Source organism: Aulonocara sp. 'chitande type north' Nkhata Bay, linkage group LG7, assembly GCF_057382095.1.
Source record: "Aulonocara sp. 'chitande type north' Nkhata Bay isolate Kocher_YH1m ecotype deep benthic linkage group LG7, A_spYH_male_GT1.1, whole genome shotgun sequence".
NCBI lineage: Eukaryota > Metazoa > Chordata > Actinopteri > Cichliformes > Cichlidae > Aulonocara > Aulonocara sp. 'chitande type north' Nkhata Bay.
In genome coordinates, this window is record NC_141350.1 from 22,240,880 (window position 1) to 22,263,383 (window position 22,504).

Below are 22,504 nucleotides of genomic sequence, written 5' to 3' on the forward strand. Positions count from 1 at the left end.
CCATTATGGACAACACCTCCCAACCCCAGCACTATTGTAAGTCCTTCATCCTGATAGCAGCCAGACGGTACCATTATCCACACAGGAAAAATGCCACTACACTTTATGTACATAAAATCATATTATTTTTTGCACACGATTTGTTTTCTTAATTTCTTTTCGATTTTTATTTTTCTAATATATCTCTAACAAGTGAATTTCCCCAGTGTGGGATTAAATAAAGCTTGTCTATTCATATAGTGATTTATTCTATACATTTTGAGCACACACACACACTCAGTGCTAATCTGACACTGACCAGACTGATGACTGATTTACTTCTTCAGCTTTGATATTCAAGGCTGTTTGCATGACCTCACCAACTGGCAGGAGGATCCCACATCTCTCTCTCTCCACTCCTTTCCCTCCCTCACTCTTTCCAACATCTAAATGTGTGGCAGAATTTGAATAGAGCTTCTTTCTGCACTCCTACACAGGCAGGAGCGAGAGGCCCCTGTAGTCGCTGGCACTGGGAGCATTGCAGCATCAACGGTACGTTTTACAACTCACCACTGGATGCTCTAGCGAGGAATTTTGTAAAGAGGTTTCAGGGGATACTTTGACATATCCTCCTCTTCTTTGGGGGGACAGGTATTGATTCAGGTACTCTGATGCCTAACCAAAGGTAACTTTCTGATTTTTTCTTTCAGTAGTTTTCTCAACTAGTTTGTTGATAATAACTACTATGACAGTGATGTAGATGACTACCCACTACAGTGGGCACAGAAGGTAATGCTAACGTGATTTTGGTCAGTATTTCATCTTGATGTGACAGAAGTTTGGAGACTTCTGTGGGGTGTTCAGTCAATTTCTCTTAAATCTGAGTGATTTTTTATGCTTATTTGTCATTTTTAATTCCATTAAACTTTATTACATTGTTGAAGAATGTTTTAAAATCATATCTACATGTTTATACAGTAGTGAGTAATATTTTAATTGTTTGCATTATGGGACCCATCACACACTGTATCATGAAGTGTACTAGGCTGCCGATCAGTGTCAGAGTCAGTGTCAGCTCTCTTCGTGAGTCAGGAAAACCTAAATGTTGTGCTTGCTTGTTGTTTTCAGTCATCATTTAGCCCAGTGGTGTTACAGTTGGTGGCTTGGGGGGGGGGGTGTTATCATGTAATAAACTAGGGGCTTAAAATAATTTGATTCAACTATACCTATCCAGGGTTCAACAGTGATATTGGCCCAAAGTATCATTTAATAAAATACTAAAACGCACTGCAGCACTCCTTGTCTAAGCCCTTATATAACATAATATATTGTTAAACAAGGTTTTATTTTTTTATTTTTTTTTTACTAGAGTTTTGGGTCTCTGCGGTCTCAAGCACAAAATATGTGAAGGATTGTGTACAATTTTTCTAAAATTCCTCTTTCATTCAAACTCTTTGTGGAGCTGTTGATAAGAAAACCGCTCTGTGTTTGGTTATTGGTATTCCTTTCCCCTGGGATAACACTTATAGGTTTATATAGGACATTAGTGTTGTAGAGCGACATCCTGTTACTATGGTTACACCAGGCTGCATGAGTGCATGTTGTGAATTGTAATTCCCAGATGTCGAGATGAAAAAACAATTGACAAAGAGTTCATTTAAAGCAAACACCTTTACACTCTGCATTATTAAACAGCAACTTACATTTGAGACTTTGGAGTTTCTTCCTGATGTCAGTCTGTCTGTATATGTGTCTACTTGTGCATATATATGTGTGTGTGTGTGTGTGTGTGTGTGTGTGTGTGTGTGTGAGAAAATATCACGCATTTAACTATTTCTTATCTCTTAAACTGGTGACTACGTAAACATGTATTAATGCATCCAGAAACATCTGAGAATCTTTTTTTTAGCTCCCCGCACTTTTCACTGAGCAAGAGTCGGTGTGTGTGTTCTCAAACACAGGCCTTACAGTACGTATCCATAGGTGCACACACTCCCGTGCTTTTTCTGTACCAGGGGCATCAGACGTGTACTCCAACACATCCCCTCAGTGATCTGTGAGTGTTGCTCAGTGTTTCTGTGTGTGCTGTCATATCAATGTCGACTCTGTTCTCCTGCCGTAGGGCTAGAGAAGAGTGGGTGGAGGGTGACGTTGTGGTGGTGGTTTTGCGGGGAGGGAGCTTCCCTTGTGTTTACCTTGGCAGGGTTGTGAATATTAAGGCCCCGCCTCTGTCCGTTGATGGAACAGACCAAGGCCTTATTGCCCTCCACCTCAGCTGGGAGCAGAACATACCACAGCGGTTGTACAGGGGCGCTGCAGCCACCCCACTGACTGAATGGGCACTCTGTGGTGGAGGGAGGAATGACTCGTTTGACCTGGGCTGGCAAAGTTTGCTCACAAATGTGCCACAGTTTAAATGATGCATTTAAAGGGTGCATTAAGATCTGCTGAGAGATTGGGTACTAAGCAACAGAGAGGCAAGGTTTAGGCTGGTTTGGCTAGAGAAATGGGCAAAGACTTTGCTGGCTTTCTCTGTGCCGATCCATTGTGAGAGTTTGTCGATTGTTGGCTGCTTTTGGCTAGTTTCGTGCAGTGCTGGAAAGACCACCCTGACTGTAACAAAGATGTGATATGCAATAAGATTCAGTGCTCATTCATCTAAAGAGTTATACTCTCATCAAGAACTCTCGTGACAAGAATAAAACTTCATCCTTCATCCAGCTTGATCCTTTCTTGTATTTCCTGTCATATATACATTGTGAGAATGGTGGATGCCAACATTCCAGACAGTGAAGCCAGTTTATGCTCCCTGCTAATCCCTGCAAATCAAAAGTTAAGGCTTCAGACTGCTCTAAAAATTTTGAAGCAGTTTTTCCCCCTTCACTTGGCTCCATGTGATGTCAAAAAGAGCAGATATCCTTAATGTGGTCATCTAAGCCCCGCAGTTCCTGTTGTGAGCACACAAGTCCCACCCACCCGCTTCCTGAGTGAGGGGCAGCCAGTCAGAAGAAAGATGCCCTAAAGAGCTGAGGAGCTAAAAGGTCTTTTGTCAGGCAGAGGATAACTGAGGTCCTGTAAGGTAAAAAAAAAGAAAAAAAAAAAGAAAAAAGAAAAGCCAAGCTACTCTAGTAGAGTCCAAGATTTTTTTTTAAAAAAGCTTGACGAATAATAGCTCCCTTTAATGACACTGCACTCTGGTGGAAAGTTTTAAAGTCTGTCACCCTTTTCACCACACTTGGCATCACTGTGAATTATGCACCACGAAGACTGCAAGACAAGAAACTAAGCCAGGAGAAAACAGGCTTTCCAGTTGCTGTTAAATTGTTTCTTTTTCTGGCATATCCATACCTTGGCATCATTTTGATAATAGAAACAGACAAAAACAGTAACTAACTAACTAAAAAGAGTCGATACGGACATTAAGATCCAACTTTTAACTGTAACTACTTATATGCAAGCATTAATAAGTATATGTTAATGAGAGGGGTTTTGGGAAATCAATCTGAGAAACTTGTAATGTGGTAATAAGTTATGAGAATCTGAATCAGATTACTTTGTTAATTCTGATTCTGATTAATTATAGAATTTTAATAATCTTAACAAAAAAAAAATATTCTCCTGAAAATAATCCGGTACAAGGACTGGAATGAAAATGGGTAAAAAACCCAAAAAAACCCAGCTAATTCCAAAGGGGGAAAAAAAGACCTTCAGGAACCTGGAGAACTACTTCTCAAGACCTCTTTTTAAAAAATTACAAGAAAGCCTCATAATGAGGGGTGACATATAGTATGTGAGAGCAACTAGAAGAAGTCTGGAAAGCTGGAAATCAGGAGTCACTCAGAAACTCAATGACACCAAAAATAAGTGAAACGGCACTCAGAGAAAACATCCTATACCAAGGTCGAGAGATGCAGCCACATTTTTATGAAGTTTTTTTTTCTTTGCCTCTACCTCTTGAACAAGTTTAATGAAAAGACTTATGGACTGAGCATGGCAAAGCCAAAAGTAAAGCAATCCTGGGTGGATTTGTCCGTCTGTCTACACATGCTTTGTGGTATTTTGTGTTTCCTCCAAAACTGAGCCAGCATTCACCCGCAGACAGATCTCAGACAGCAGGAGAAATGTTAACGCTACTGTAGGATGGAATAACACCCGACACATAGACACACATGCAGACACACACTCAGCTGTGTAATGTATCTGCAGACAGACCTCTAATATGTCTGCATTATCTCGCTTGATTTTAATTCTATGTTGAATTATTGAAAATTTGCCAGCTCACAGTAGCTCTCTTTTGGCTCATTCCAGAGGCTGTCACTCAGTAGTCAGTCAGCAAAGGCTTTGTGACTGTGAGCTTCAGGTTTATTGGTTGTAAAGGTCTCTCTGTGGCTGCTTGGAAGGAACTGGGAGCATTCGGCCGCCTGTCTTGGGGCTTGTGAAAGCAGCACAATGAGGGTTCAGTGGGGACTTGCAACGGTTCTGCCTGTTTGACCGTGCTTCACGTCAGAGCAGTGGAAAGTTGAGAAAAAATAAGCAATGAGGTAGTTGGTGCTTGACAGATGTGAGTTTGTGATACGAAAGCTCATGTTGTTTGGCTGAAATTGTATCGTGCCTGGCTTTTCTAACCTAAAAAGTATATATATATATATATATATATATATATATATATATATATATATATATATATATATATATATATATATATATATATATATATGAGAAGCTGCATTTAGATACTTCAGGAGTAAATATTTTTGTGTTTGTGTGATGTATTGATATAGTTGGACCTCAAATTAAAGTTTGCACTATGTCATTTAGCATTTGCTAATTAGTGAAAGGCACAAAATAAGGCTGAGGCTATTTGTAATTACATTTGCAGTTATTTAGTCATGAAACTGAGTACTGTGTCATTTTTATTTAGACCTGAATTAACTGAATTACATAACAAGTCAGTGTAACAAAAATGTTGCCGCAATTCACCCCGAGGAGAACATAAATGTCTGTCAGTCTGTCTATAAAAGAAGACTGTGGCCAGTGTGATGTTACAGTTTGGTTTGGGAGTACAGCTTTGAAGCCTGAGAGTTTTGCTTTTTGCACGTCCTCATGTTGATTTTTAGAGGCAGATATGTCTGCATTTAAATAATAAAAATGGGTACTGAATTATCTGCTAGCTTGGAAGGCAGGAAACATCTGTAGACTGTGTAGACTTGTGTGTTTTGCTGCTAATTAGCCCTCACTTATGAGTGAAATAATAATATGATGTCATTTATCAAAATAACTGGTGCATGATACCCTATTCAGTAAGTATCAGTCCAACAATGTTTGATCCCCTTCAAAGAAAGTTTCGATAATGCTGCTTAACAACAGCTAACAGAGGCTAACAATTGCAACAGCGCTTACCAACAGAAAAGTACTGTATACACAATAACTTTACTTCAACAGGCAACAGTTCAAACAAAGCTGAGAGGTCCAGTTTAGCGTGTTTTAGCCTAACAGCCAGTCCCTGAAGTGCCTTGTGTGTGGACCATAGATAAGTAAAAGTTAATACAATTTGAATTATATAGAATTCACTCTTGTGGTCATAAAGTAGGATTTAGTGATAGAGATCAAAACAGTTTAACTACACATGGCTACAAACTGTATTCCTGCTGTAAAGTTGTTCATTTTAACACAGAGATCAATTGGGAGCCAGCCTTAAGTGACCATTTGAGGGACTGTTGGGCATGATTCAAAGTTACAGATGGCACACAAACACATTTACAGGCAGACACGTGCACAGTGCAGACAATATAACAGTTTTGCTGAAAGAAAAGTCTTCATTCAACATTCATTTTTTCACAAATGAAGAACCTTTTGAGATGAATGATTGATACTTTCTACTCGCTGTCTGAAGTTATTTTAGCTCTAAACACATTTATGTGACCAGACACAGAGGGTCTTTCATTCCTCAGTGAGCATTTCTAAGTGATACTGCAGACTCATGATGGCCTATTTCCATTTTAGCTGATGCAATAAATAAAAGTGCTGGATATAATGAATAACACGGAGTATATGTGTACAGTCTGGGGGGGAAACGCAGCGGCATATAGAGGCATAATTAAATCCTCAATTCACTCTAACACTTGTGTCACCACTTCATATGTATTTCTGGTCATAAGATTTTAAAAGTGTGTGTCATTTTATATCCCGTTTTACCCGACTTGTGAACAATAAATAATGCAAAAATTGTAAAAAGGCTATGAGCATGTACACAAATGCGATTACAATGTTGGCTGTTCTTCAGGTAACGATGACCCCCTTGTTTCTGCTGTGTGTGTCCTTACCACTCATCTGGGCAACAATATCTTCTGAAGACCATGATAGTAAGTGGCCAAAATTTAATTGCTCCTCTTAATGCATCTTACAAACTTTTTTTTTTTTTTCCCCCCAATTTTGACCCCTTAAAGATACTTTTTGTAAATACCCTCTGAAGAACTTTCACCACCAGGGGGAAGCATTTTACCAGCAGTTATATTAAGAGTTATGACTGTTAATGTTGAATGGGAGGAAAGTCCATGACAATTTGCACTGTTTAGGGTTCAGTTGTATTTGACCAGACATTTGAAATTTGAATTCAAAATAAAAAGTAAATAATATTTTTTGTTAAATACTGGTATGTCTTTGCCCACCCTAAGAAAATAATTTATTTTGTACCAGATAGTCTACTAGTCAGCCTTCTTTGGGCAAGACGTTTGCTAATTTATAGTCATGTTGTACTTATCTACCAACTTTGCGATCTTTAAAAACCTTGATATATTAATCTTCTGATGGTCATTTTTGATTTCAGAGAGTGTCGTGTACTGTTCGCCTTAGAGACCTTCAGTTTTTAAAATGAAATATTGATTTGCTTTTAGAACAAAGGGAAACTGTCTTATACAACACACCACAAACATACAATATTTCCCGAGAACATTACCCCAAACCTAAACCCTACAAGTCCCTTTTCTCCCCCTCCACACCCCCCGCCCTCCCTACCAACACATATCACCTTTGCAGCACAACCATAACATTCCAATGACACTACAGGTTAACATAATGAGCAAGGAGGAAGGTACAGAGACCTTCAGTTTTGTTTTAGATTCCTGATACCTTTACCTATTTGTGATGACACTTCACCCCCTTTCCCCACTGGTCCTTAATAAGCAGTATCATTATTACGCTCTCGTAGAGCTGGGCGATATGAGATTTTTTCATATCATGTTAAGAGATTTTCTACATTATACATTATAACCAAATCTCTATAATACAATATAATCAAGTGTGCCTTATATTTTGTGTGTTCATATATTTTCACATAACCAAGCTTATTGTTAAAGAGAACATAATGCATTCCTTACCTCAGTGTGTGATGTCAGATAAGCATGATATACTTCTGCATTGTTATTTTCAGTGTATGTGTGCAAGGTCAGATAAGCTGAGATAATGCCTGACCTCTCCCTTTTCAGTTAAAAGAGGAAGTACTATGTAACTTACTTTCACTATAAATAAAGCAAGCAAGCCTGCACTCGGTGTGTGTGTCTTCTCAGAGGCATTCACCCGTGCGCACGTCTTCTAATACTTTCTGAGTCGGTCTGCAGTTGTCTCATTTCTCTTATCTGTGTTTGAACAAATGTCAAACCCCTGACATATCACGATATGTTTTTTTCATTTCAGTCGATAACGATATCTATCACGATATAAGCCAAATAACTATATTTGTAAGATTTAAATGTGCCGTTGCTCACAAGTAAAATGTGAAATAATCAGCAGCTTGTTTTTATTTAAATATTTATTTCCCATAATAAGTTCAACAGGGTAGATGTACTTAAGGAACATGAGACTTTTTCAGATAAATAAAGGCAAATATTGCAAACTACACAAAAGGCAGCCGCTAAAGCGTTTAAGTTTCAAAATAGAACAAACGAAACAGACTAAATTGTCAATTCCACTTAGAAACAAAATATTAATTCTAAAAACAAATCTTAGTTTGTTTTACAGAAGAACAGACAAAACTGACTAACTTTTGTCAATATCAAATAAACTGAGAACTAAAAGGAAATTCTCAATCTCTCCTTGTTGTATAGCTGAGCTTTTCAAACAGTTTTAACAGTTACTTTAGTCTGACAAAAGCCGAATGACGAATTAGCGCTTCCAGTCAGAGACTGAGGCTACGTCCACACGTACACGGGTATTTTTGAAAACGGAGATTTTCCGTTTTCGTTTTAAAAAATAATCCCGTCCACACATAAAGGCAGAAATGAAGGAAAACGCTGCTATGAACATGCCAAAGCAGCAGGTGGCGCTAGATTCCTAACCGTGCAGAAATGTTGGCCAATCAGAAGTCTAGAAGCCTCGGTGGGAAAAAGTAAACAAAGCTGGGGCATAGAAGCAGAACCGAGTCGTATGTGTGGAGGGACAGTAACTGTGTGTATATGTAAGCATTTAAACACTGCAGAGAGTAGAATTAACAGTAACAGTATTGTAGAAATTCATTTCACCGAAACAATAACGTGGCGCACAGTGTGACGCATGCACCAGTTTATTGTATTTCCAGACTTGTTTTCGGCACATTTACAGTGCACGCTACTCTGTTTTTTGTCAGACTTGAAATAGCCGAAATACCTTCCCACTACGGAACTTCTTTGGCTCTTCCGTTCGACAATCTCTCCGGCATTGGAACCATCATCTGTTTTCTCTTAAGGTCACGCTCGGTTGATTTTTCTAGTCGGCACACTCATTTCCTCCATTAGGCGCTGGCTCCATTACCCGCTGGCTGCTTCCCAAACAAACACACGTGCGGCTTGGCACTTGTGCTGTACATAACAAGTCACGCGACGTGACGCTGCGGCTGTGATTGGTTCAGCTCTGCGCTACTTAATTTGGATTGGCTGACCTTTTTTTTTTTTTTTTTTTTAAGAGGACAAGAGCAGCGAGGTCTATCACGATAGCTTAATTTCTCTATCGAGTAAAAGTTATATCGCGATACATATCGTTATCGTTCTATCGCCCAGCTCTACGCTCTCGTGAGGTTTCAACCTTGTCAGTGCCACAAATTGGTTAATATTGATTCGTGGTCTGTGTTGTCTTATGTTTTGAAATGTCTCTTGTTGCTTCATCTGTCTTACTATTTCACACTTTGCATGAAATTTAACAGATGTTTATTGTGGTCCCAGATTTTTTGACCTGACTGCATCTCTGCACAGTATATTAAATTGCACCTCGAACAATTGTGCCTATCTTTATCCCAGATGTTGAAAGCACATTACATGTCAGCATCCCTGTGGAGATGCCTCTTCGTCCTCTCCTGGGGGGAAAGGTGGAGGTGCCATGTTACTTCTTGGATAAGAGCCTCAATGACACTGGAGCCCTGACCGTCGCTACACTCTCCCACCGCATTAAATGGACCTACATCACCAAGGACAAAGTCGACACCATCTTAGTGGCATCGCAGGGCAAAGTTGAGGTCAAGCAAGATTATTTGGACAGAGCGATGTTGGCTAACTATCCGCTGTTTCCCACTGATGCCACCCTGGAAATGACAGAGCTTAGGTCCAAAGATTCTGGCATCTACCGCTGTGAGGTGACACATGGCATCGAGCACAACTACGATACTGTGGAAATGCAAGTTCAGGGTACGATACGAAACCACTAACAGCTTTGTTCACTTTAAAAGGGTGTAAAGCAGTAACCAATCATTGTTTGTGCCTGTTTCACTCAAAGTGAAAGTTGCCAACAATACACTTTGTTTTTATCTGAGAACTGCCCTCTGCTAACTTTATGTGTCTCATAGGTATTGTGTTCCACTACCGTGCCATCTCCACGCGTTACACCTTGACATTTGAGAAGGCCAAGGCAGCCTGTATCCAGAACAGTGCCACCATTGCTACCCTAGCCCAACTGCAGGCTGCATATGATGATGGATTCCACCAGTGTGATGCTGGATGGCTTTCTGATCAGACGGTCAGGTAGTGTTTACCCTTTTTAACCATCAAATGTTGAAAATACTTATCACAGTTGCAGAAGATTGAAGAATAGCCAAGCACTCAATGCAGAGAGAGTACAAGAGTACAAATAGAGCAGGTCCATGATAAGATTCTGTCTCTGTACCTGTCCAAAATTATAAATCCTGATTCACTTTGATGTTAGAAAAGTCCAGTAAGAGGTTTAATGCTTTTATCCTTAACAGCTTCAGAAGAAGTCATGTTGAACCATTGCCTAAGATTTCAATGTGCAAATAAGGCAATGAAATCGAGAAAAGTATTTTGTATGTGGAGGTAAAATTCCATAGCAGTCATCATAAATGTTCAAATATTGGACTTTAACATTTTTATCCAAATCAGAGATGATAAAGCAGAACATGTTGTAAGATTTGCTGCTTTGAGGTGGAATTAGCCTCAGGCAGCTCTATAGTTCAACAACACAGGTTTTGGCATGAATGACTACGGTCAATTTAGAATCACCAGTTTACCTACCACAAATGTCTTTTAGTTTAAAACTGAAAGCAGGAAATATGTGGATGGATAGTTAAATTTAAAAAGTGTCTACTTTGCTGGGGACAAAACCACTTAGAATATTTACCTGCAATACGTTTCTCAGTTATTTCTTTTCTTTCCTCAAGGTACCCCATCCATCATCCACGAGAACCCTGCTACGGAGACAAGAGAGAACTTCCTGGTGTCAGGACCTATGGGGTGAGAGACGTCAACGAGACCTATGACGTGTATTGTTTTGCTGAAAAGATGCCAGGTAGGCTAAGCAAACAAGGGCAAGTTTTCAAAGCTCCCCATGATTCACAGAAAACCTCATAGCATAAATAACTGCATCCGTTCACATCACTGTGCTTTCCTCTCTTCTTCTACCCTCCTTGCTTCCAGGCAGAGTCTTCTACTCTATGTCTGTAGAGAAGTTTAGCTTTTACGAGGCAAAAGATCAGTGTGCTAAACTTGGTGCCAGACTTGCCACCACAGGAGAGCTTTACCTCGCCTGGAAGAATGGTATGGACGTGTGTAATGCTGGCTGGCTGGCAGACAGGAGTGTACGATACCCTATCAACATCGCCAGGCCTCAGTGCGGAGGGGGCCTCCTGGGAGTGAGAACCGTCTACCTGTTCCCCAACCAGACTGGGTACCCCTATCCAGACGATCGCCATGATGCCATTTGCTTCCAAGGCAAGTACTCTAGGAACTCTAGTACCCTACGCTGGTATCATGTTCTTTTCATTGAATGGTGTCTGTGGTCTGCTCCAAGCATATCAACCTGTACTGTGGCCAAACAACCCTACGTCTGATTCAAATCTCTAGAGCCCATAATTCCAAGAGGCCTGGTCATGGATGATTTTTGTTTTTTTTGTTTTTTTTCTTTAGCTGTTGAGTTATTTTTGGAATTCAATAACTTTGCCTCTAAAACAGGTCACATTTGTATTATCGCTGTCAGTAGATGTGAAAGTCAAAGGCACATCCCATTATTATATTTTGGGTACTTGGAGACAGACCTTTCCATCAAGTGGTATGCTCTTGGGTTGAACTTGCAGAGGTGGCCAATCAAGCTACTTTTATATTGGTTTCCTTAGAGTTATGGTGTTTAAATCTATTCACTAACAGCAAAGAGACCCTAATACCTAGGTTTGAAACAGGTTTCACATCTCTTGCTTTAGGTTGTGATCACTAGCACTTAAAATGGCACTGCTCATTCTAATTTTGTCAAAATTTTATGTTTAAATACTTCTATAATAGCTCCTTTATGTTTTAGACACAGTTCCAAATACAGAGCACTGCTTGCTTATTTAAATGCAAATTATGAGAACATCAGTATTTCCCTGCCCTTATTCTTTTACTTGACTATATTGCTCTTATAAATTTAATAAATATGTGAGGTGTTTTTCTAACTGGATGTGTAAATGTCTAGATGTGCTGACTACTAAGGCTATAATAATTTGTCAGTAATGCAATTTTATTTCCTTAGCCGATGAAGACAAAGATGCCGTGCCTGGGCAGACCACTCCATTCCCATACATTGTTACCGTGGCGCCTCCTGCTCAGGTGCCGGGCATCATCCCTTCATCTGAAAAAGAAGAGTCCAAAACTGGGGAAGTAGTTACTCTGCCTCCACTACCTATACCTCCAAGTATGACAGATGTAGATGCCCCTATGGCTCCGACTGGTACGCACTTACACGTTATAATCAATAACAGAATCCTCTGGAACATTTTTCCCTACATTTTAATAGGAAATTTCAGAGGACTACAATACAAGTACAAAAAAGTGAGGTTGCCACTGTAATCCTGTAATCTTGTCCCAGGTGTGGTGTTCCACTATCGACCCATTACCGGTCGGTATACTCTAACGTTTTTGAAGGCTCAGCAGGCTTGCCAGAACATTGGGGCAGTCATTGCCAGTCCTCAGCAGCTGCAGGCAGCCTTTGAGAAAGGTCTACATCAATGTGACGCCGGCTGGTTAAGCGACCAAACTGTCCGGTGAGACATGTAGCATATATATATATCAAAATATACATTATCTTTGTCATACAGTACAGTGAGTTTTAGTTTGAAATGTTTTACTTTGAACTCTGGATTGCAGCCCTCATAGTGACATCAAAAGAAATAAAAAAATATTTCATATCATAATTTTTATTGTACAGCAAACCATGTCCTTATTAAACTGCACTTACACTCTCTTTCTTCCTCAGGTATCCAATTGTGTCACCCAGAGAAAACTGTGCTGGTAACCTTCTAGACCTCAAAGGAGTCAGATCCTATGGCCTGAGACCAGCCACTGAACTCTATGATGTATACTGCTATGTTGAACGTTTGACAGGTGAGGAGCTTTAATCACTCTGAGGACATCAAACTTCCACTTCTGTGTCCTCTACAACACTCTAAACAAAACTGTAACATCTTTCTAACAGACTGTTTAACCACTTCTGCCTGTTTGTACTTTCTGTTAGGTGTGGTCTTCTTCACCACTGACTATGGCAGATTCACTTATGAGGAGGCTGTGCATCACTGTGAGAAACTTAACGCCACCCTGGCCACTCCTGGGGAGCTCTATGCTGCCTGGAATCAAGGACTTGACCAGTGCAGTCCCGGCTGGTTAATGGACCGCAGTGTCCGCTTCCCTATCACAACCCCCAGGTCTCACTGTGGAGGCAACCAGGTGGGAGTCCACACCATCTACACCTACCCCAACCAGACAGGCTTCCCCAGTGAGGACTTGCAATATGATGCCTACTGTTTTAGAGGTAGGAATGGGTTAAGTGTGGATTCATTTATGTGCAAAAAAAAAGCATTAATTTCATTATTTTCGTAAATAAACCATTGATTTTATATATTTCAGTTGCATTTTTTCTCAGAATGATTGCTTCATGTTTATTGAGGGTGAAGAATCTTTTTTATTGCATGGAAAGACAGATTTCACTGAGGCTCGTTTGAATAGAAAGATGCATTGTTAATCAGATGTTGAGTTGGCAATAAACCCTGAACATTGCCACTGTGAATCTTGACGTGTGCTATTATACACTGGGAAGTTATTTAAAAGTAAGAGATACATGGTTTGAATCAATTAAGGTAGGGATCAGTTGTTGATGGATACCTTAAAGATTGGAAAAGTAAAACATAATTGATAAAGAGGTAAACACGTGAAACAATATAGATGTGATCTTGTTGTATAGTCTGCAATGTTGATATTTGATGTTTTACATTTTTATTATAATGATACTGATACAACGTTTTATCTGCATGTTTTAACCATCCCAGAAAACTTCATCTGCTCACTGCAATTTGTTTCTTTCAGCTGAAGTTCCCGTTGTTTATGTTAACAATGAAACCAGTGTAAATTTGACCACAGTGACTGAGGATGTTATCAACAAGACAATAGCTATCACTGATAGCACTGGTAAGACACATGCATGCAAATAGCACTTTAAAATCCCTGCTCTTTTCTTGGCTTATTATTACAGTTGTAATGTTTGGTAAACAAAACAAAAACTCACAAAAATAAATGTAATATGGCCTTGCTTTCTACTGTGAATGCAGGTAAAAATTTCTGATTTTAAACCTTATTTTGTTTGCTTTTAGTTGCAACTACTGTAGACTACAATGAAACTGAAACCAGTACAAACATTACTGATATTGACTTTGTCAATGAGACCATCATCACACCTCAAAAAGTTATTCCTACAGGTAAGACAGCCATAAACAACTTTGTCAATCAATTAAATCAACTGACTTAATGTTTAATTCTACCTATTAATGTCTTGTGTCAAAATTTTGATGTAATAATTTAATACCAGGACTCACTTTTAAAGTCGTGAAGAGTTTGAGATACTTATTTGAGTTTTTTAAATACAAACAATTAATATATTAGGGTTTTTTTTCTTGAATGTCACATATATGTGTTACTAAATTGTCTAGTAATCACTTCTAAAGCCATTAGAGTATAAGCCTTATATAAAATATTTCTTATTAGAAAGTAATACAATAGGTTTTGTCAAACTAAACACAACAGGTAACTTTTCTCACTAAGCTATAATAAACTAATTCTTGGATTCTTGTCTGGATTCTTACGATTCCCCACAGTCAAAACCATTCCGGTACCAGTTGATTTTTCGGGCTCTGGTTCAGCTGAACATTCAGCCAATGGAGATTTCTCTGGAGAGTCTGGCACCTCCACCTCCAGCGGTGATGGATCTGGGTCAGATGTGGAAGTCAAGTTTAGCGGAGACAGTGATGTCTTCTCTGGAGACCAGTCTACCTCTGGAGAACAACAGGAGGCAGAAAGGGGAAGTGTTGACATCTTCACATCTGGAGAACCTGGTAGTGCATCTGGAGATCTGGGTAGTGCATCTGGATATCTGGGTAGTGCATCTGGATATCTGGGTAGTGCGTCTGGAGATCTTGGTAGTGCATCTGGAGATCTTGGTAGTGCATCTGGATATCTGGGTAGTGCATCTGGAGATCTTGGAAGTGCATCTGGAGATCTTGGAAGTGCATCTGGAGATCTTGGAAGTGCCTCTGGAGATCCTGGTAGTCCATCTGGAGATCCTGGAAGTGCATCTGGAGATCTTGGTAGTGCATCTGGAGAAACTGGCACGGTATCTGGATCTGGGGAGGGGTTTGACAAAGAATACTCTGGTTTTATTACATCTGGATCAGATTTTCCCAGTGGAAGTGGGGACACCAGTGGCAGCAGCGGAAACTCCATAATAATCATGTTAGATGGAAAGATGGTGGAAGTTTTACAAACCCAGCAAAAGGCCACCGAGCAGGAACTAGGCCGAGCAGGATTTGATATCTTGGAATCAAGTGCATCTGGGTCAGGAGGTATGTCTGCATCAGGTTCCCAAGAGTTTTCAGGTCGCATTGACTTGACGGTCCTACCATCTCTGGAGAAAGAGTTGTCTGGATATCCCATTGGATCAGGGTTTCACAGTGGCTTTTCCAGTGGTTTTCCATCTGGTTTTTCTGGCAGTGGCTCTGCCTCTGGACACTCTTTGCAGCATCACGATGATGTTATCTACTTAACAGATGATGAAATGGTAGAAATGACTCTACCAACACTGGCACAACATCCTGAGCAGGGCAGGGGTGTGGTGGAGATAAGTGGGCAAGGAAGTGGTTCAGGGAACAGAATTTTAGATCAAATCTTGCAGCCATCAGGAAGTGGCACCACTCTGAATTTGGAGGAACTGCAGATTTATTCAGCTTATGATCAATCGGGACATGGGGAAAAAGTCCAGGAGGGGAGCACACCCTACATCAGCCCAACCACGGTACCATCTGTGTCTTTAGTCACTCCTGCTGTTGTGGAGGAGCCAGAAGTGAAGAAAGGTATGTTCTTTTTGTCTGTTGACATAGCCAACATTTTGGGAAAGAACCTTATTTATCAAGCAAAGTGACTGCATAATCACTCATGTTAAAATGAATGCCTATTGTTCCTCGCTATAAACTTATGTAGACACCAGTGATCCAAACCCATGGAGCTTAGGATCTGAGTCACTGAACAACAGCACGCAAAACTGAAAAAGTTGAAGAAGCCAGATATCTTTAGTGAGACGTATATTTGTTTATTTGTTTTTAAGATTTTTGTCCAAATGTGTGTAGCTGTGCAGGACTGTCCCGATGACTGGGTGAAGTTTATGGGCAGCTGTTACCGGCACTTTACAGGGAGAGACACTTGGGCTGAAGCTGAGAAACACTGTCAGGAACTCAATGCCCACCTGGTCAGCATCAGCTCCCAGGAGGAGCAGCAGTTTCTCATCTGTAAGTAACTGTTGGAAAGATGAGTGACCAGCCTTCGACATTATACAGGGTGGGCCATTTATATGGATACACCGTAATAACATGGGAATGGTTGGTGATATTAAAGTCCTGTTTGTGGCACATTAGTATATGTGAGGGGGCAAACTCCTCAAGATGGGTGGTGACCATGGTGGCCATTTAGAAGGCGGCCATCTTGGATACAACTTTTGTTTTTTCAATAGGAAGAGGGCCATGTGACACATCAAACTTATTGGTAATGTCACAAGAAAAACAATGGTGTGCTTGGTTTCAACGTAACTTTATTCTTTCATGACTTATTTACTTATTTGCAATCACCTGAACGATTGTCATTATTGATTAATTCTGCTGTCTACCAGAAAATCCTGAAATCAAGTCAAGTTAATTTATTTGCATAGCACATTGAAGTATAGTAGAACAAAGTGCTGCAGAGCAAGTAAGAAGTAAAGAAACAGTACAAATGATTTAATTTGTGCCCTGATGCTCAAGTGCATTTGTGATATAAATATCAAGTATCCAAATACGTTTTCACAGGACTGTATTTGCTGTGAGCCAAAAGTGGTAAACCACTGCATCACGTCACATCAAAGGGCTATCGACATAAAACATGGGAAGGTTAAGTCATATTTGTTTGAAAGGCTAAATTGACGTTGTCACTTCCCAACAGCTAACGGTGAGGAATACCAGTGGATTGGACTCAGTGACAAAGATATGCAGAATGTGTTCCACTGGACAGACGGGAGTCCCCTGGTGAGTTTGGTTAGAGATTCAGTTGTGTACTCAGGAAGCCATAGCACCGTCTGGACAAACCTGATCTTTCTCAATCATATTTTTTTTTTTTATGAATTTTATGAAGATTTTGTATAGTTAGAGAATTCTTACTTTTTACTTAATTTTAAAGTTTTGTATTGGCAAAATATTGTTCTGTAATCCTTTTAGACCTTTGAGAACTGGAGGCCCAACCAACCAGATAACTACTTTGACTCTGGAGAAGATTGTGTGGTTATGATCTGGCATGAGGGTGGACAGTGGAATGACGTGCCCTGCAACTACTACCTTCCCTTCACCTGCAAGACTGGACCCGGTCAGTTTACTTGATTAAACATCTCGATTACTAAAACGTTTAGCTTTCTGTTTTTAGAGGTAATGTCAGTGAGGTAGCTTTATTTCGGCCAATCATAGCACAGAAATCATAACTGAAAAACATTGCAAGCACAAAACTCTTGATGGGGATGGGAATTGATAAGTATTTAGTGAATCTGATTCCATTATTGATATAACTTTTTCTTAAAAATAATGCAGGAGTCCAAGGAGAAAGCAATTCCTCATACGTTTCTCCGTAAAATGACCCGAAACACACTGTCTCACAATTACCATTTAACAATATAAAGCTGAGGCTATGGTCCAACACACCAGCACAAATCTCTCCTCCAATGAGGACACACACACAATCTTTTTCTTAGCATTTAGATACAAACACAAAACTGACACAACAAAGCGAATATGAAAAGCTGAAGTTGTGTTAGCAGCATAATGCAGTTGTTTCTGTCCTGAAAGCAGTCTCCACTTTACCATCTCACTCTTGTCATTTTGTGCAATAAAAATAAAAGTATCCACGTTGGAGACTGCACCACTACCTCAGGCACACAAAATCAAATGAGCTGACTGCAAGTGCAAGTGGACTCAATAAGCGGGATCTGTAGGCAGGCACGCAAGCGATTCCAAGGAATTAGACTACTGGGAACCAATTGTGTATACAAGAACTGTTCTCGATTGTCATCCGTAATCAGTCATGTTAGCCATGTTTTAGAGTGAACCAGGAGCCTCGATTACACTATGATAACACCAGACTTTATTTTAAATTGTCAGCTCATTGAAATATTGTTTTTGTTTTCATTGTTTATTTATCTCTGTCAGTCATGTGTGGCCCTCCCCCTGAGGTGGAACATGCCCAGCCGATGGGCAACATCACGCCACGCAGCCCTGTCAACTCTATAGTCCGCTACCAGTGTGACGCAGGCTACAAACAGCGCCACCTGCCTGTCATACGCTGTATGGATGACGGACAATGGACAGAGCCGCAAGTGGAATGTACAGAAGGTGATTTATCATTCGTTTCTAACTTGAACCTAAAAGAGTTGGGCCTTACAGTCACAAAAAGAAAAACAAACCTGGCAGACTAACATAAAAAAGACAAAGGCCTAAACATCATAAAACAATGCATTATAATAAAATTAAAATTAGTTTTTTGTAAGACCCCTGATTGAAGACACTTGAACAAGGAACCTTTACAGTTCTCTGGATCTGGCTGAGTTTGTAGTTGTGTGTTAAATAGTTATGGCACCGTTTCAGGAAGCTGCTCTGGCTATGGCAGCAAAGTGATAATGGAAGTGATGCAGCTCTTAAGGATAGGCCAGAGTCACTTGTTTTTCTTGAAACATATAATTATACAAAATAATTAAAAGACCACAAAAAAAATGTTTGAAGTCTAAATAAAAAGCAAGCGATGGCAAGTTTAGTTAGAAAATTGCAATCCCAGACTATGGGTGCATCAGACTAACACACATGCCTGCTAGTTAGTTACTGTATCCAGTAATAAAATACTTAATTTTGACAACTTTCAATACTTAAATTGTACAGCTACACAGAAAAACATATTATTAGTTAGATATGTGTAACTATAATTCCCCAACAGTGCAATCACTGTGGAAAGACCAAGGTCAGTTACTACAATTGGAATTTGTGCCGTGACAGCCCTTACACTAAACAAAGTTTAAAAGTGTGAGTTGCTAATTAGCTGCAGTCACCAAAATCGCTTTTGTATCAGGGTGTTAGCAAGTTTATTTTTGGATTAATGGTTGCATTTGAACATGTGGATTTATGGGAAGTGACTGTTTTTTAAAGCCGGCTTCAAAATCTAATATGCATCTGTGCCAAGATATTAATTAATCTCTTGCATGAAGCATAGCCTGAAATCTGTATTTTAAATCTTTATGCAGTACTTTCTAAATGTAGACAATACACACCACCCTTGTAAGAATCATAGTTTGTAAGTTACAGGGCTGATTGTCCATTTCAACCAAAAAAAAAACACTAAACTGACCTTGAAAACCTTGTTGGACGTAAGACAAATTTTAACATATTGTTAACATGACCCCACTCTACACCCCTACCAACAAATTCATTCAAAACTTTTTGAGCTATCATGTTTACAGATGCATGGAATGAGATATGGAATCAAACTGAATTAAACTTCTAGCTCTGGGTGTTCCTAGTGTTTTAACTAGGAATGCAAAACCAAGGCAAACAGAGAATGTATATCTCGAGTGAGGCAGGAGTAATGTTTTGTGCACAAAAAGTGTACCTCCAGTAACACTGACACTCTACCATTACACCGATAAAGATTTTCTGAAATGCATTCCTTAACCACACCACTGACTGCACGATAATTCTTAAAGTCTTCTGGCAGCTCACATTTATATGATGAGCATGTGTACCTTTTCTTCTGCTCAGCTGGTGCCAGCCATAACAGGCTAAACAAAAGATCCCTCAGGAGAAGAAGTAAAGGAGTGAGCACCCCGTGGGAGCAGAAACTGCCCTGAGCAGCACTGAAAGGACATACAACAGAGAGCCACAAAGGACCCCTCGTGTAAAGAAGCATGGACACCAATGCAAATGCCTGACCAAAAAGATAACATGCCCTCCCCTACCATGGATATCCACCAACTGAAGCACATTTAGACTGATAGTGTAACTAACTGATGTTTTGGGTCTTTAACAGTCACTCGTCAACTTCTTAAGGCACTTTTCTTTGTATTTATAACATTTAATTTATAGCTATTATCCGGTATTTTAAAAAAAAATCTTAACGCAAAATATTTTCTGCAATGTGCTGCCAGCACTGCAGACAAGGTCAGTCAGATGAAACTGTCCGTCAGTCAAGAGAGGCTGAAGAGTAACATGTGAAGTCCAAAACAGCCCAGTACATGTGGTTGACTCTCTGAAGTCAGATTCATTGCTAGTATAGGGTAAGTGTTTTCCAAGATCTGTGTTTCTTTCCTTTTTCTTTCTTTTTTTGTCTTTGGATCTAAAGACCGAATCTGAGTGATTCTGAGAACTGAAACAAACCTTTTTTTTTTCTTTCAATCTACATATACCAGCAGAGTGATGATTAAATCATCTGGTTGTGACAGCTGTTCAGAATGCAGTAAAGTCATTTCATCTGAATTGAGGAGGCTTTGAAAATTAGAATTTTTTTTTCTTAAATATAAGTAAAGTCTTGGCAACACATTGGTACAAAAGAACTCAATTCTTTAATCCTGTAGACCTGTGGTTCTCAAACTGGAAAACACCTTCTTTAGAAGCCAACAAAGGTTCCACCACCCCCCCACCCCCCAAAAAAAGTCAGGATTATCACACCAGCTAACTCTTGTCTCATTTTTTCCACACTAATATTTTTTAAAAACATTTTAAAATCAAAACAAACAAACAAAAACAATAAACAATAAAAAAAAACATTCTTTCATTTTAGTTTAAATTCAGTTTGACTATAGTTTGTCATCCATCCAGTGCTGCCATAATTTGAAATCATCTTTCAAGCCTTAAATGATTTTGTCACAACCTCCTCAGTGCTAACACATCACCACAGCTTCAGATATACTGAAATGAATGTGCTGTTGTATTTGGTAACGAGAAAGTTCATGATTGAAGTGCAACAATCCTGGACTGAAACAGCAGGCACTCATGCACTTTGGAAGTTTTTGCTCATTTCTTTGCTTATCATTTGAATCCAGTGCGCCTTAAATTTAAAAAAAAAAAGAAAAAAAAAGTCACCTCAACAACAGTGTGACCTGCCATCTGCTGGTGGAAAAGATGCTCTCATTGTCTTTAAAGTTGGGTAGATTTCTTAAAGGCAGTCCTTAACTTCTGTTGTTTTTTTTTAAAAATATATTTCTTACTGTAAATATTCTCAGCAGAATTCTCTGAACAGCAGGATCTGTCATAACTTACAACGCGCACGCAGTTTAATTGTTTTGATTTATTCATCATCTACTTTTTTGTCAGGTTGTTAGTTAGTTAACTGGAAAGTTACACATATGCATCACCAAACACATGGGCGTTTGACAGCCACCAGTACAGAGGAAGAAACAGGCTGGGTTTTTTTTCTTTGGTTTGTTTATTTTGTGGAGGTTTCTGGCTGTGTGTCAAGTAACAGGGTATTATCGACAGACATTCTTAAAAAGAATAAATTAGAAGCAGCAGAAATTAGGAAAAATAATGACATGTAGGGTTCGTTTTGGGGTGGATGAAACGATTCTGAAATGTTGACCATGACCTGTGAAGGTCAAGATTTGCTTCACCTCTGAGACATTGCAGTTATTTTAGTGCATATGTGACCTTTTACAGACCAGCTCACAAACACTGAAACCTCTTAGTCGCTCATGGACAGGCATACAAAAGTAGATCATGGAACTCACAAAGCAAACGCTTACACATTTTTAGGTTTTTTTTAATAACATTCAATTATATGAATGAAATCCATTGATGCTCCCTCTGTACTGCAGTACTGTACATAATATGTGCAAAGCTCAACCTGAAGAGTGAGTCTGTTTCAGTGTTTGTGAACTACTGGTTCTTCCAACAACTAAAATATCTTAAGAAATAAAGCAAAATGATCACATAGATGTAAATTCTGCTGTAACTGTTCAGATCCCAACTTCTGATGTGAACATACAGTATACCGTAATGTGCTGTACTGAATAAAACTTGGAATCATCTGTCTCCTGGAATTTTTGTCCTATTCTTAACGATTCAAGAGTCATCAACATTTTCTGTTTGAAAATTTTTTTTTTCTTTTGGTCGTTTTTATGGAAGCATCTTTCCCTTAAGCGGTCGAATTTGAGGTAAAGTCTCTGGAGCCAGAGGCACAACCTGGCATACAGTTTGTTTTTACCTTCCTGTGGAAATACACTGTGAAAAAAAGCACACGATAAATAGCTCCTTCATCGGCCACTACAGCAGCTACCTTCATCACTGTAGTCACAGCAAACAGATCTGCTCTGTGTATTTCTACCAGGCAGTGTAGCTGTGTGTATATTTCAGGCATGTATACACATCCGTGTGGTGAGTCTGCCTTCGTGGTTACACGACACATATGTGTGCAGTGATCTGAGGTGTATGTTCCAACCTGTGCAGGCATGAAATCTGTATGTGTCCACTCAGGTAAATAGGATG

General features: G+C 39.5%; 1 protein-coding gene across 2 annotated transcripts; it reads left to right on the forward strand.

Moving 5' to 3' along the window:
• The first annotated feature begins 473 nt into the window (after nucleotides 1-473).
• Nucleotides 474-22,046, forward strand: acanb (aggrecan b). Of its 2 annotated transcripts, XM_086299405.1 has the most exons (18): nucleotides 474-531; nucleotides 6,263-6,341; nucleotides 9,246-9,629; nucleotides 9,788-9,962; nucleotides 10,616-10,743; nucleotides 10,872-11,165; nucleotides 11,959-12,156; nucleotides 12,295-12,469; nucleotides 12,682-12,809; nucleotides 12,940-13,233; nucleotides 13,785-13,886; nucleotides 14,069-14,173; nucleotides 14,570-15,820; nucleotides 16,094-16,252; nucleotides 16,938-17,020; nucleotides 17,210-17,354; nucleotides 18,188-18,370; nucleotides 19,784-22,046. In XM_086299405.1, the coding sequence occupies exons 2-18, from the start codon at nucleotides 6,269-6,271 to the stop codon at nucleotides 19,870-19,872; spliced, it is 3,966 nt and encodes a 1,321-aa protein (XP_086155531.1). In that variant the 5' UTR covers nucleotides 474-531; nucleotides 6,263-6,268; the 3' UTR covers nucleotides 19,873-22,046. The 2 variants fall into 2 exon arrangements, with proteins under 2 accessions (XP_086155531.1, XP_086155530.1); XM_086299404.1 differs by lacking the exon at nucleotides 474-531 and having other exon boundaries at nucleotides 6,197-6,341.
• Nucleotides 22,047-22,504: the final 458 nt, after the last annotated feature.

What these genes read in the sequence shown, in the direction of transcription:
- acanb (XM_086299404.1), top strand. Translation starts at nt 6,218, where the DNA reads ATGAGCATGTACACAAATGCGATTACAATGTTGGCTGTTCTTCAGGTA. An exon ending in TGTGGAAATGCAAGTTCAGG is followed by an intron (nt 9,630 to 9,787) that starts GTACGATACGAA and finishes TGTGTCTCATAG; the next exon opens with GTATTGTGTTCCACTACCGT. An exon ending in GGAGCCAGAAGTGAAGAAAG is followed by an intron (nt 15,821 to 16,093) that starts GTATGTTCTTTT and finishes AAATGTGTGTAG; the next exon opens with CTGTGCAGGACTGTCCCGAT.